The sequence below is a fragment of the Cygnus atratus genome, chromosome 1 (assembly GCF_013377495.2).
Source record: "Cygnus atratus isolate AKBS03 ecotype Queensland, Australia chromosome 1, CAtr_DNAZoo_HiC_assembly, whole genome shotgun sequence".
NCBI classification, from domain to species: Eukaryota; Metazoa; Chordata; class Aves; order Anseriformes; family Anatidae; genus Cygnus; species Cygnus atratus.
In genome coordinates this window covers 161852211-161867146 of record NC_066362.1, presented here as the reverse complement: position 1 = coordinate 161867146, position 14936 = coordinate 161852211, and the positions used below count along the sequence as shown (strand labels likewise).

The window sequence follows — 14936 nt, the reverse complement described above, 5'->3', positions numbered from 1 at the left end:
CTAAGCAGGAAAATTCATTAATATCTGGAGCAACCAGATATTAGAGGCACATAAGATTCAGTAATTTCATTATCACAGATTTGGAAGGGATTAGAAATGAAGGAGCATAAAATTATCCAATTATTTAGAACTGCCTATTTGTGGGCGAGTTGTAGGTTGAGAACATAATTTAATTAATAGCAAGTTCAATTATATTTATATTCACATAATAAAGAAGGATTTTGAAAAATAACCCTTTTTGACTTAAATTATTTTTTTGTTGCTATGCACTGTAGATGTTTTTCAAAATCTCCCCTATTTATTTCAGAGATGCCTCCTGTTCACAGTTTCTGTTTAAATATAAAATTTCCATATTTCAAACAACTCACACTAATTATTGAATTTATATTTCACCCTTTTTTTTTTTTTTCAAATGCATTGTATTGGTGTTACTGAAAATATGGCTCTCTTTATATGTAACGCAATAGGAATATGGAATGCTTTAAGAATTAAATTGGAAATAATGTCTCTATTCAGAGAATCGTACTGTCTAAATTAGGTAGAAAACTTATTTTTCATGTTATTATATTTTTTGTTTCAGTCTTTGTAAACATAAATTCAGGGGCAGAAAAGGTCTCAACCCATCACTGGAATACTCCTCCCCCTCATCCCCTGGTAATCAGAGGATGTATTGCATCTGTATTACAGCGATGTATTGCAAATGTTTAGAATAATGGAGGTAAAGCTATGGTACTCCCAGGAAGAGTAAATATTACACAGATTGGGACTTCATGGTATAAAAAATGCAATAAGGCACAAGAAGAAGCAAAACTACCTTAATGCTTTGAGTGGAAATGTATAGATATATGTAATTTACTCACCAAGTATTACTGTCATATGTTAAGCTCAACTGCTTCAGTCATTTTCACTACTTCTTGCTTTCCAATAGGGTTGACTAATTATTTAAAATTAAGATAATGAACTAATAAATAGATCAAAATATTTATTTGAACCAGAGATATATCAGAGGAAAAAAGACATAACATATTCCATTTCTAGAAATAATAATAAAAACAATCTTTCTAATTATATCAGGTTTATAAGAGTAAAAAGGAAAAAAAAAAAAAAAACCACGTTTCTGTAAGTACAACTGATAACACATCTCACTAAGTGAAGCCAACATTTCACTTCCCATGTTATTGCTGTACCACTTTTACCTTTATTATCATACATAGAATCATAGAATCATAGAATATCCCGAGTTGGAAGGGACCCATAAGGATCATCAACTCCAACTCCTGGCACCGCACAGGTCTGCCCAAAAGTTTAGACCATGTGACTAAGTGCACAGTCCAATCTCTTCTTAAATTCAGACAGGCTTGGTGCAGTGACTACTTCACTGGGGAGCCTGTTCCAGTGTGCAACCACCCTTTCGGTGAAGAACCTCTTCCTGATGTCTAGCCTAAACTTCCCCTGCCTCAGCTTAACACTGTTCCCACGGGTCCTGTCGCTGGTGATAATGGAGAATAGGTCACCTGCCTCTCCGTTCCCCCTCGCAAGGAAGTTGTAGACTGCGATGAGGTTCCCCCCTCAGCCTCCTTTTCTCCAGGCTGAACAGGCCAAGTGACCTCAGCCACTCCTCATATGTCTTACCCTCTAGGCCCTTCACCATTTTTGTTGCCCTCCTCTGGACACTCTCCAACTGTTTAATGTCCTTTTTGTACTGTGGTGCCCAGAACTGCACACAGTACTCGAGGTGAGGCCACACCAGCGCAGAGTAGACCAGGACAATCACTTCCCTCGACCGACTAGCAATGCCGTCCTTGATGCATCCCAGGATACGGCTGGCCCTCCTGGCTGCCAGGGCACACTGCTGGCTCATATTCAACTTGTTGTCAACCACAACCCCCAGATCCCTCTCTACGGGGCTGCTCTCCAGCATCTCGTTGCCCAGTCTGTACGTATAGCCAGGGTTGTCCCTTCCCAGGTGCAGGACCCGGCACTTGCTTTTGTTAAACTTCATGAGGTTGGTGATCGCCCAGCTCTCCAATCTGTCCAGATCTCTCTGGAAGGCCTTTCCACCCTCATCCGAGTCCACAACTCCTCCAAGTTTGGTGTCATTGGCAAATTTGCTCAAAACACCTTCTAGTCCTGCATCCAAATCATTTATAAAAGCATTGAAGCGGACTGGCCCTAAAATGGAGCCTTGAGGGACCCCTCTAGTGACCATCCGCCAGCCTGATGTGGCCCCATTTACTACAACCCTTTGAGCCCTGCCCATCAGCCAATTGCTCACCCCTGGTATGATGTTTTTGTTTAGTTGTATGCTGGACATTTTGTCCAGTAGGATCCTATGGGAAACCCTGTCAAAAGCTTTGCTGAAGTCCAAAAATTTTTTATCATAAAAAGAAATCAAATTTGTTAGGCAGGACCTATGCCTCATGAACCCATGTTGGCTGGGACCAATGACTGCATTGTCCCCCAGGTGCGCTTCAATAACTTCAAGGATCATCCTCTCCATAATTTTACCAGGCACTGACGTGAGACTGACGGGCCTGTAATTGCTAGGGTCTTCTTTCTTATCCTTCTTGAAAATTGGCACAACATTTGCCCGCTTCCAGTCTACTGGGACCTCTCCAGATTCCCAAGACCATTGAAAAATAATTAAGAGAGGTCCCACGATGATGTCAGCCAGCTCTTTAAGCACCCTGGGATGAATCCCATCTGGACCCATGGACTTGTATGGATCCAGGTGGAGCAGCAAATCCCGCACACGTTCAGGGTCGGTTGGGAGTTTGTCATTCCCACCGTCATGGTCCTCCAGCTCAGGGTACCCTGGGTCCCGAAGCCCATCATCAATGTTGAAGACAGAGGCGAAGAAGGCATTAAACGTCTCTGCTTTGCCTATGTCCTTGTCTGTGAGGAGACCTTCCCCATCAAGTAGCGGACCTATGTTTTCTTTGGTTCTCCTTTTTCTGTTCACATATCTAAAAAAACCTTTTTTATTGTCTCCCACAGACATGGCCAGCTTCAACTCTAGTGGGGCTTTGGCCCCACGAATTTTCTCCCTACAAACATGAACAGCATCCCTGTATTCCTTCCTCGTCGCCTGACCCTCCTTCCAGCAGCCGTATGCTTTCTTTTTTCGCCTAAGCTCCACTAGAAGATCCCTGGTCAGCCAGGTCAGCCTTCTGCCCCTCTTGCCTGACTTCCGATATTTTGTAATCGCCTGATCTTGTGCTTTTAGGAGGCAGTGCTTAAAGATTGACCAGCACTGATGGACGCCAATGCCTTCAAAAGGAGCTTCCCAAGGGACCTTGCTGACTAGTTCCCTGAGCAGCCTGAAGTCTGCTTTCCCCATATCCAGGGCTGAAGTTTTGGTGGCAGTTTTCCTTCTGTCACCATAAATTCTGAACTCAACCACTTCATGGTCACTATGACCGAGACGGCCGCCAATTGCCACGTTTCCCACAAGACCCTCTCTGTTCTCCAGCAACAGATCTAGGAGGGCACCTTTCCTAGTTGGCTCCCTTAGCACCTGCACCAAGAAGTTATCATCTAGGTGCTTTATGAACCTCCTGGACTTGCTCATGTCAGCCGTGTGGTGATCCCAGTTGACGTCTGGCAAGTTGAAATCCTCCATATGGAGAAGGGGAGTTGATCTTGAGGCATCTCTTAGTTCTGCAAAGAATAATTCATCGGCGTTGTTGTCCTGGCCAGGTGGTCTGTAATAGACTCCCACAACGACATCCCCTTTATTTGTTCATCCCTTAATCCTTACCCAGAGGCTCTCAACTTTGCCATCGCCAACTTGAAGTTCCACCCAGTCCAGCCCATGCTTCACATATATTGCCACGCCGCCCCCTCGCCTACTCTGCCTGTCCCTCTTGAAGAGCCTGTAACCATCTATTGCAACACACCAGCCACAGGACTCATCCCACCAGGTTTCGCTTATGCCAATGATGTCGTAGCTGCGGGACTGGGCCAAGACTTCTAGCTCATCCATTTTATTCCTCATACTACATGTGTTTGTGTAGAAGCACTTCAAATGCGCTTCCCTACACACAGCACCTTGTGTAGCCAATCGAAGGGCCTCACTAGCACACAGTCTCTCTGATTCTAGCACACCATCCTTTAGCTCATCACCGGTGTGCCTGGTTTTATCTCCTTCCCCCTTTGACTCTAGTTTAAAGCCCTGTCTATCAGCCCTGCCAACTCCTGAGCAAAAATCTTTATCCCCCTCAGAGAGTGGTGCATCCCATCTGGTGCCAGCAGGCCAAGTGTCAAGTAGACCTTCCCATGATCAAAAAACCCGAAAAACCCGAAAAACCCGAAATCCTGCCAGTTGCACCAGTCCTGAAGCCACACGTTAATGTGATGAGTCTGTTTGTCAGCATCAATCCCCCCTATTGGAAGGACAGAGGCAAACACAACCTGTGCCCCTGATCCTTTAAAAAACACAAACTGTGCCCCTGATCCAAATCTCTTTCTTATTCCCCTGTTCCTTTAATCTTCACCTGGATAGCTGTAGAACCCTAGCTCCCAAGAACAGGCCCATGATTTATTCATCATTTATACAATTTATACTTTCATATTAATTGCTGGCTTTCCTGTGATATTCTCTATTAAATCTGTTACGAGCAAAAGGGAAAACATGCTATATATATGCAGACTAAGAATGCATTTAGTCTAACTAAAGTCTTAGCAGTCTAATCAGAATATATCAGTTATTATAGGTTCAGTTAAAGTGATGCTAATACTTCTCAAAATTGTCTACTTGTTATCAGAGGAAAAACTCTTCAACAATACGTTGAAATTATTACATATACACATCCTAGTGTCCACCTAGAGCCTCACTGGAGCCTGAGGCTGACAATGCCAGGCTTCTTCAAGAGGTCTAGGAGGAGAATGGGTCATGTCAAATCATCAACGTCAAGAGGTCTTTGCTTGGAGGAATTTGATGCTTGTTTGATTGCTGCTTCATCATCCTGCATGTTAAGGTTGTTTTTACACATTTTTTTTAAACAATCTGCTTTTCTTCTAGTTGATTTCTAACTATCCAGTTTTTCTTTTCCTTGATAGCTGTAAAGGTCTTACTTCTTTACTTTGGGGCAATTGTATTATGCTTTATTCTAGAGTCACAGACAGTTCATTCTACAGAGAATAATTACTTCTTATCTATTAACAGTATACTTCATATCACACAATTGTACAAAATTGAACAAAATACAAAACAGATCTTAGAAGCAGTTACCTGACCACTAGGCAATTGGTATCACAGCTGAAAAAAAGGTAAAACCAGCTCAGGCCTACACACATCCAGGGGAATCCTAAGACTCTGTACTGTCAGGCCAGTAAAAATCTTGTGTCTTTTAACTAGTGTTAGCATAATCGTACTTCCAGAGATACATGTCCAGTTATGCTTCCCTTATTTATTTGAACACCCTCCTCCAATAAAGTAAAGGATGGAAACAGAACAGTACCAGAATTTCTGATCATACAAAATAAGATCAAATTTACGAGCAAGTTTGGAACAGGAGAATAACTGATGTTAGATCTAAGTCTTATTATTGGTTTGACATAATTATTATTAATAGTTACTTCTGAGCAAACATAGTAAAAGCAACAAGAATGTAAAGAGAAATATATAAGAACAAAACCTCAGACTTATGTATGCTATCACTACTAGTGACATTTCAGTCTTAAAAAAAAAAAAAAAAAAGCTTTTATTGTTCTGTGTTCTAGCTTTGTAAGGGAAAACCTCAGCTTCATGATAGCTTCCTCTTACTGTTACTGACATAACCTTTCATTAGCAGGATCATCTGCCTTGTATGTCCTTCCTGGGGTTTGCATTCTCTGTGATGAGGGTGGCTGAAACAGATTTTCCTGCCACTACTGCATCAAAACCATGACCCAGGCTTTGTGCTTTTTCTAACAGAGGCAGAAAGGACCTTTCACATTGCATTAAGGAAACTGTCTGTCTATAAATGTATCACTTCTGCTTTAGGGCTGTTGGCAATATAACTTGAGCTGTATTCATTTGGGGTATGATAACAATATTTCAGATTGTAACAGTCATTTTTCAAATTTAAATGCTATGTCACTTTCCCCTGGGTTTGGATCAGTAATGGTTTACAAGTTTCTTCAAAGAAAGTTCTTCAACAGATAGAAATACAATGTATGCTTTACTGAAAAAAATTGACCTTACAAACCTCCCGTAATTTGCTTATGGCATTGTTATAGTAATTCATCCTGCTATGGTAGGCAGTGTACAGAAGCAAACTGAAAGGTCATTGTGGCCAAAGTAAATTTTCAGTATAAATGGTCAATACAAACACTTGGGAGGCTGAAAATTTAAAAAACAAACAAACAAACAAAAAATAGCCAGCACCATCCCCCACCCAAAACAAACAAACAAACAAACAAAAAGTTAAGTTTTCTACAAATAATCAACAGCTGAGGCAAGGAGACAATTTCCTGACTCTAAAAAACTTGCAGTTGGAGTCTTCCATTTCTGAAATTCTTCTAATTTTTACCATGTTTAAATCCGGCACATAAAAACTGGTTGATTAAGTTTTATCAGTTCTCAGTTTTGAATAACACTTTCATAGACATAAGGCATGATGATTCATTTAATCCTTCTTATAATTGAATCCTTAAATTTCATAATAACCAAACAAGCAAACAACCCCCCCCATTAAAATTTTAATTTTATAATTTAATTATTCAGATATTTTGTTGTTAAATCTTTCTCTCCATAAAATATGAAATTTCTTCTGTTCAAATGTGTAAAGCTTTTCTTTATCCATTAGGTTAGATCTGCTTTCAACATTCATTCTCTCTCTCTCTCTCTTTTTTTTTTTTTAATAAAGTTATTCCATATGTTTTATCTACCATACTGATGTGTAAAACTTTTCATACGAAATTTAAGGAAAAAATTTTCAACAATCCTTGTCCAGTGTGTTGCAGTACATTCAGTTGAGTCCACTTAGTATAACATATCTGTATGTCATGTATGCACATAAATAAGGAAAAAACAAAAAAGTATTAATTATCTGAAAGTCAAATTATGTATTGTAAGTTCAAGGTCGTTAACCATTCATTTTTATTTATTTATTTATTTATTAGAAAAATATGTCTAGAGAACCCTTACTTTTATGAAGATCAGAGGAAATATGATCAGAAGTAAAAGCCTAAATAAGGAAAGATTTTTTATTTTCAAATACAAATGCACAAAAGATCATACAAATGAAAATTAATTCTATCTTCAAATTGCTATAGATTATCCTTATACTAATATATCACTAAATATGTGTATTCTATACATGAAACTTTTCGGATACAGCAAGCCATAAATACAGTTATAGGAAAAAATAAGCTGATGTTAAACAGTTCACTCAAATACATTTAAAGAAGTTTAAAGAAAGAAAGAAACTATTTCCTAATGTTTTCTATGTATGTGCCTTCATGCATTTACAGTTTATACTTTGCAACTCTTCTTTTCTTGATTCATCACGGTAGAGAAGCTGTATTATTTCTTCCTGGACACTGTCCCAAACTGGGGATGAGAACATCGCAGGGGCATTAGCTGAAAGAGACAGAAGTAAACATTTGTGTATGAGAAAGTGTAGCAACTTGTGAAACGTTGAATAAACTGAGTAGTGAAATTTCTAGGCTAGCCTCTTGTTTGGTACTTCTTACAGGTTAGCAGCCTGGATTGTGCTAGTGCACCCTTCCTTTTCAGAGATGCAGCATACATACCAGTTTTGTCTGGTCAGTCAAGAATCAGAATAATTCAATCTGAAGCTTAGAAGTTCGTGGAAAACATGGTAAATCAGGGAAAAATGAAGAAAATATAGGAAATAGAGGAAACTCTGAATTAAGTATTACCCTAAAGGAAAAAAGAAAGTAACAAAAAGCAAATAGTAGTAAATATATATTTTTACATAAAGGAAATTTATTTACAGTTTTTATATCATCATTCTCTGAAATTTCTTCTTCCACTTTCACTTGAAGTTTGGAATGAGTAATGCTGTGTGAAAAAATACACTTTTCATCTGTTTCTCTTTTCTGTCCTCAAAATAACATGCTAGCAAAACAGTTTTTATGGTCATCTTCATATATATTAATGAAAACATGCTAACTTTCAATAATGATAACTATGCAGGCAGAGTATAGGAATCTTATCTGTTAGGGAAGAGTGTCTTCAGTTGTGATAGATAGATAGATAGGTAGATAGATAGATACATACATACATACATACATACATACATAGTCTAGGAACATGGAATAGCCTTTTAAAAATATTAAATGTGATCCCTTTCCAAGATAAAATTACTAAATCTACTGAACAGGAACTCTGAGAAAACCCTATATACCTATCCCTCCCAAAGATTAACAGTTTAGTTCATTGTACCAGTAATTGCATGGTGACTTGTAGATCACACTGGAGTGCTACAGATCTTTCCTGTCTTAACACAATTAACTCTGTACTTTTTTCATTATCAGCATCATGGTGTGCTTCATAGTCCCAGAGCCAGATGGTATGGATAAGTTCATCATATAATGTGCATCTTTAGTGCAGATTATCCTCTGTTGTGATATCAACTTTGTGATATCACAAAGAAAACAGCTATTTGTTTTTCTACAAACTCTTGAGTACAAAATAACACATATACTGCCTATTCCAAGAGAGTTATGAACTGGGATGAAATAGGAAGCAAAGCCAAGTTGTCAGTATAAACTTGCAAATGGGAAGTTTCATCTATGCCTGATAAGCACAGTCTTTGTTAAAGATACGATGTTTGGTTATTAAAAAAAAAACTCCACAGGCTAGATTGAGTTGTCAGCAATATTCTTTAAAATCACTATTGGTGTGTATATGAAAATGTGCTTTTTTCGACTTGCAAGTAATCTTCCTGGGAATTCAAAGAATCATTTATATTGCACTTGTTTAAGCTTCTAGATTTATTATTTTTCAACTGGATCAGTATGTGACTAATTATACTTACATTGGTTTTATTTAAGAATTTAATGAATTGTCAAATATTTCAAAGGAACATGTCACTAACAGTGAGGTACTCAAAGTGCTAGAATGATCAGAATAGTTGTTGTTGTTATTGTTGTTGTTTTTCCTCCAACTTTCAAAATGATACTTTCCTTTTAAAATGTCCTATTCCATTCCCTGGGGCCATGTGTGTAGGGCAAGTTGTTAGGCTATCAAGCAAACTCTGTTGAATTACTGTAGCATGTGAATCAGCTTCATGTACAAGAAAGGTAAGAAAAGGACTTTCAACAATAAGAGAAGAGAAACAGAATAGCACTTTTATGAAGTCAAGAATGTCAGGATCACAGTCCTACTAGCATTATCTGCAGAGTTATTTTTGTGGTGGGTAATTGAGATGATTAATTTTTAATTTATTTGCTTTTAATACTGTCATCTCTGCCTCTAGCTCTACATTCCTGGAAAATTTCCTTGTTCCAGCACAGATGTTTATCAGAGGAGTTGTCAAGGGCATGTGGCTAATAATTCCTTATTTTTTCCTATGATATTTTCCAAACTGTGGTACTTAGTTCCTTACTTACTGTTTAGTTCTTTGCAAAAATACCATGAGGAATAATGGTTATTCGCTGTAAATATGATGCTTCACTAATTTTATGTAACTTGGTCTCATTTTTCATGGTAATACAAAAGTAAAGATTGTGTTTCTGATTGTAATTGTGATATGGGTATAATTAGTTTTTGAGGCAGTTATGTGTAATGTATGTGTTGTTCTTCCACACGAGACAAACTTTAACATGATATTTTTGAATGTGTTCAGATCCTTTACTGACAAGGAAACCACCAAAATATTTTGCATAATTTAATCTTCTTGAAGCAAAATGAATACACCTGATTTCTGTTTTTTCAATGCTTATTATTTAAGTGAAAATCATCTTTCAATATATTATTATTTATTATAATATTTGGATACTTTTTTTTATCTTTAAATGTACATATCTGAGGGTATTTTTATGTTATCAACTAATTTAGCTGCCCAGTTTGTTTTTGCGTTGTGAAATGAAAAACATTGCATTTTGAAAACATTGCATTTTGAAATGAAAAACAAGCAAACAAAATCAAGAAACCCATACTCTTTTATAACCTCTCTTTTGGAATCAGTTAACATATTTCCTTTGAAATAATATCTGCATGCAGGTTTGGGTATAGAGTAATTCATGGATTGTTCAAAATTCAATCCCAGTATCACTGCACCAGTTTCCTCAGTCCTACATAATTCTCCAACACTCTCTGAAATCTTCTCATCTCAAGACATCCCTCTAAAATTTCTCTCAGATCAGAGGCTTCCAGAAAATATTTTAAGCCATTATCATCTCTCCAGCTATTCCTTTTGTAACAGACACACTCAAATGTTTTCAAACAGTTCTGTTATTGATTCATTCTTGTGAAACTTGTTCTTTCTTCAGAACCATAGAACAGCTTGGGTTGGAAGGGACCTTAAAGATGATCTAGTTCCAACCGCCCTGCCATGGGCAGGGATGCCACCCACTAGATAATGTTGCCTAGGGCGTTGTCCAACCTGGTCTGTAACATCTCCAGGAATGGGACATCCACAACTTCTCTGGGCAACCTGTTCCAGTGCCTCACCACCTTCTGAGTGAAGAGGTTCTTCGTAACCTGTAATCTAGACCTCCTCTCTTTTAGTTTAAAGTCATTCTCCTGTCATTGTCTGCCCAAGCAAAAAGTTACTCTCCATCTTTTTTTATAAGTCCCCTTTAAGCATTGAAAAGCTGCAATAAGGTCACCTCTGAGCCTTCTCTTCTTCAGGCTGAACATCCTCAGCTCTCTCAGCCTTTCTTCATGGGAGACTATGAATAGATTTATGTCTACTTATCTTTTATGTTTGCTTAAGACACACATGATTTTCTTGGGACCCATCGCTTGTGCCCATTGCTTGAGTTCTTATGGCATGCCTACATACTAGGATTTTTCTCTGGCTTGTGTTCTAATTTTATGTTAAAATTGTCAAGTCCCCGGAAAGCCCTTTACTTTGAGAATGAACACTACATTAACTGGTTAGGAAATAAATTTTTATATTTCATATAGTAGACCAACATGCAACAGAAGAAAAACTAAGCAGTAGTCAGGACAAATGAAAGCCCTGCCATGTTTTGCAGGATGTATCTGGTTAGATGCCACAAAGGAGATGAATGAACTATTTGCTCAGATGCAAATCATGTAAGATGGTATTTTTTTTTCTTTTTTTCTTTTTTTTTTTTTTTTCCCCAGTTTTGGATCAATAGTATTGAGAAAATGCAAATTGAACTGCTATTTGGGAACTCTTGCTGTGAAGAAGGAAGCATTTGTTTATATTACTAATGCTAGTTAAACATTGGACAAACAAGGCCATTTGAATTACCAGAATTTGGATTTCCTTAAGGCCTGCTGGAGAAAAGATTTTAAATATCACAGGTATTCCTTCAGGCACATTCAGCTTATAATTTGCTCATTAAAGGAGAAACACAAATGCATGAGTTCAAAATATCTGTGGGCAAAGCAGTTTTACTACTCTTTAGGGATAAATAAAAAAGCTAAGACTGTCATGTGACTGTGTTCAGAGACCATAGCCTAACTATGCAGAGTCTGTCTCAGAGATTGTGTATATTTCCTTGTTGACTGTCAGACTGATTCCTTTAGTACTTCCTAGTTGTCTCAATGACTTTGGATTTTATATGACATTAGGTGCTGGGATACTTACAGGTCTATTACAACAGAGAATGAACTTTTCATATGAGCACAAAAGGCAGATTTCTGTTCTTTTTAGTTTTAGAGAACATGATTGTAAATTTAATATTTTTCATTGATATTTTCAGGTGGATCTGGGGGGAAGACTCTCCACAACTTAGGACAGAGGAGGATGAGAGTTAGTCCTTCTCTGAGTCCTGTCATAGCTGCCCAGAGAGTACTCAGAGAAATAGATACATAATGACCATCTACATCACATTAATACCTTAATTCAAACAGCGTTCTAGTTTCTGAAAATCTATTTGTTTCAGTTAGAGTAATAATGACAACAATTTTTATTTTAATGTCTCATTTCTGGACACAGCTTGTGATAAAATTTCATGTGAGGATATTATAAAAGTTATTTTTAAGAGTATTAATGAGTAATTTGCTTAATTATTTCATTACATATTTTATATATTGTACTAAATATTGTAATAATTAGTAATTACTTAAAGGAGTAAAATGAGTTGTAAGATTCATTTTCTGTAGGTTTGGAGGTTTAGTAGGAAAACTGTCCATTGTTTACTTTCTGAGAGTGGAATACAGGGCACTAGAGTTGGATTTTTCCTCAAATTGAAAATGGAGAGAAGAATTACATGACCTTAACAGTCTTCTGATCTCTTCCATAGACATGGACAACATGATCAGTCCTTTTTTGTTTTCCCTCTACACACATATGATTATAATAGAATGACATGTCATTGGCAAGAAATGACTAGATATAGCGATGTATAAGGAAATAACCAGTTATATAATAGGGCAGAAAAAGAAACAAATGCAATTAAAAGGGAAGTTAAAATACTTTTTTTATAACCAAATAGAAATGCATTGAAAAATCCAGATGTGGAATTTATTCATATATCTTCTAGGGAAATCCTTTTATTTAATTATGTACTCTCTTAGCTTTGAAACTCAAAGTATTCAACATTATGTAGCCAATAAAAATGAAGACAAACATGACAACAGACAGTGATTTTAGTTTGGAATTCTGAGTAAATAATAACAAAGAGTAATGCAGAAGTGTAGCAAGCAATAAAGTTATTTGAACTGAAAGGGTACTGCAGAAGAAATTCCTACACCAGAGCATACATATTATGCATAAAGGGAGCAGTTCTACAAAATACTGTCAGGGCCTCTTCACAGAAATGGTACTTGGGAAAATGAATGATCCTTTTATTAAAACTGAAAGAAAGCATTGCTTGATGCTATATTTGATGCTATATTTTTGAAATGAAAGATGAGATAGCCCTTCTGGTGCTAAAATGCTAAAATGCTAAAATGCTAAAATGCTAAAAAAAAAAAAAAGGTGTCTTAAAATGCTAGATTTCTTCAAAATAAACTAATAATGAGAAGCCATTAAGTCAGGTATTAAAACAACTTTTGCAAAAATTGCACTATTTTGTTTAAACAATAGATAGACCAGAACCCATGCTACAAATCCAGTTGTCTGTCTTAACTCCACTGACTTCACTGAAGAATATTGTATTGAACTAACTGAGGACCTGATCTGATGTTAGTGTGAAAAGAAAAAACAAACAAACAAAAAGGGAAACAAAACAAAACACCTCCCTGCTGCATTTTTTTTAATTGTTGTTGTTGTTCTTGTCGTTACCAAAATGTAACAGATGAATGCAGCAATTAATGAAGAACATACAAATACATTCTAATTACTTATTACTCTATTTTTACTATGCAATTGTGAATTATGTGTGGGTTTTTTGTTTGTTTGTTTGTTTGTTTTTGGCATCCTAATTAGAGGACACAACAGATGGTGAAAGCTTACTCTGTATTAAAATAACTTCAGCTGCCTACTGACTATACACTTTAAGCAACAGACATTTCATAATAACAGAGCTAATTGTTCAGCCAAACACTTAGGACGTTCTATGGAAATTCATAGAATCGTAGAATCACAGAATGGTTTTGGGTTGGAAGGACCTTAAAGATCATCTAGTTCCAATGCCCCTGCCATGGGCATGGACACCTTCCACTAAGTCAGGTTGCCCAAAACCCCATCCAACCTGGCCTTGAACACTTTCAAGGATGGGGCATCCATAGCTCCTCTGTGCCTCATCACCCTCAATTTTTATAAAAATAGTCATTGTGAGCTATGTGGCTTCTACATTTTTTTTTCTTCTAATTTCATATCATCTCATCCTTTCATTTAATCTGTTATCCACTGCATAGATAAGCGTTAGATTGCTAAATTCAAATGAAGAGGACAGAAGTTTAGTTTCTTGGGTATGTGTGAAAAGGTGAAACAGATTGTAAGGTAAAACTCCCAATTCTAACCAACTCTAACCAATTCTAAACCATTTTAGAAATGGAAGCTTCAATGAGGTTCCTCCTCTGTTGTCCACATACACTTCATCCAACAAAAAGGTCACCTTACATTCTTGACAGCAATTGGGTATTACTGAAGTAGTAGACAAAGAAAGGTACATCTCATAACCGCAGATTCTGTAAGGTCTCCTACTAAGACAATGTTTAATATTTCCTTTTTCCTAAGATGTAAGAGCGATATGTGGAAAGCAGAATTACAGTAATTCACCCCAAGGATTTCTTTCCTCTACTTCTCCACATACATCATGAATATCAAAAAAACAAATAAGCCAAACGTGTCTTTAATCTCTATATTCAAGAATTCATCTTTTTAATGGGAGACAGGACTATGTCTCCTGTTTAAAGAAACTCACTTTTTAGGAGTGAGCTCATCAGGATAAAAACTATATAATGTCTTTATTCATAAAATGCAGATAAATGATGTAAGCTGGTGTAAAATGTAAATAGACAAACACTGGTCCTTTAATATAATGACCACCCACCTAAATTTGTATTCAATATCTCTGTTGCATCTGGAATTGTTTACTATTTTATTGTGTATAACAAAATGAATCTAATAAGTATGTGACCTTAAATTATATAAAAATGCAGAAAATAGTTATGGGAAAGAATGATTTTTAAATTTCAGCTTTGTGACAAATTGTAAGTAACACTAACTATATGTGATGCTTGTATTAGCAGTATTTTAATTATACATAGTTGTGTGGCACTGCTGCTTAATCATCAGTAAAATGTAGACTATCAGATGTAGAAGATGTAGAAGATCAGAGTAAAAGCATTTGTAGCTCACTTTGTCAGATATTGGTACAGTGGTACAAATAGTAAC

General features: G+C 36.7%; 1 protein-coding gene across 2 annotated transcripts in view; it reads right to left on the bottom strand.

Moving 5' to 3' along the window:
• Positions 1 to 7097: 7097 nt before the first annotated feature.
• LOC118257338 (uncharacterized) overlaps positions 7098 to 14936 on the bottom strand; it is a 33271-nt gene continuing 25432 nt past the window's right edge. For both annotated transcript variants that reach the window (XM_035565190.2, XM_035565192.2), the window contains one exon: positions 7098 to 7567. In XM_035565190.2, coding sequence (XP_035421083.1) covers positions 7564 to 7567 — 4 coding nt within the window. In that variant the 3' untranslated portion in view covers positions 7098 to 7563. The remainder of the gene's footprint in view (positions 7568 to 14936) is intronic.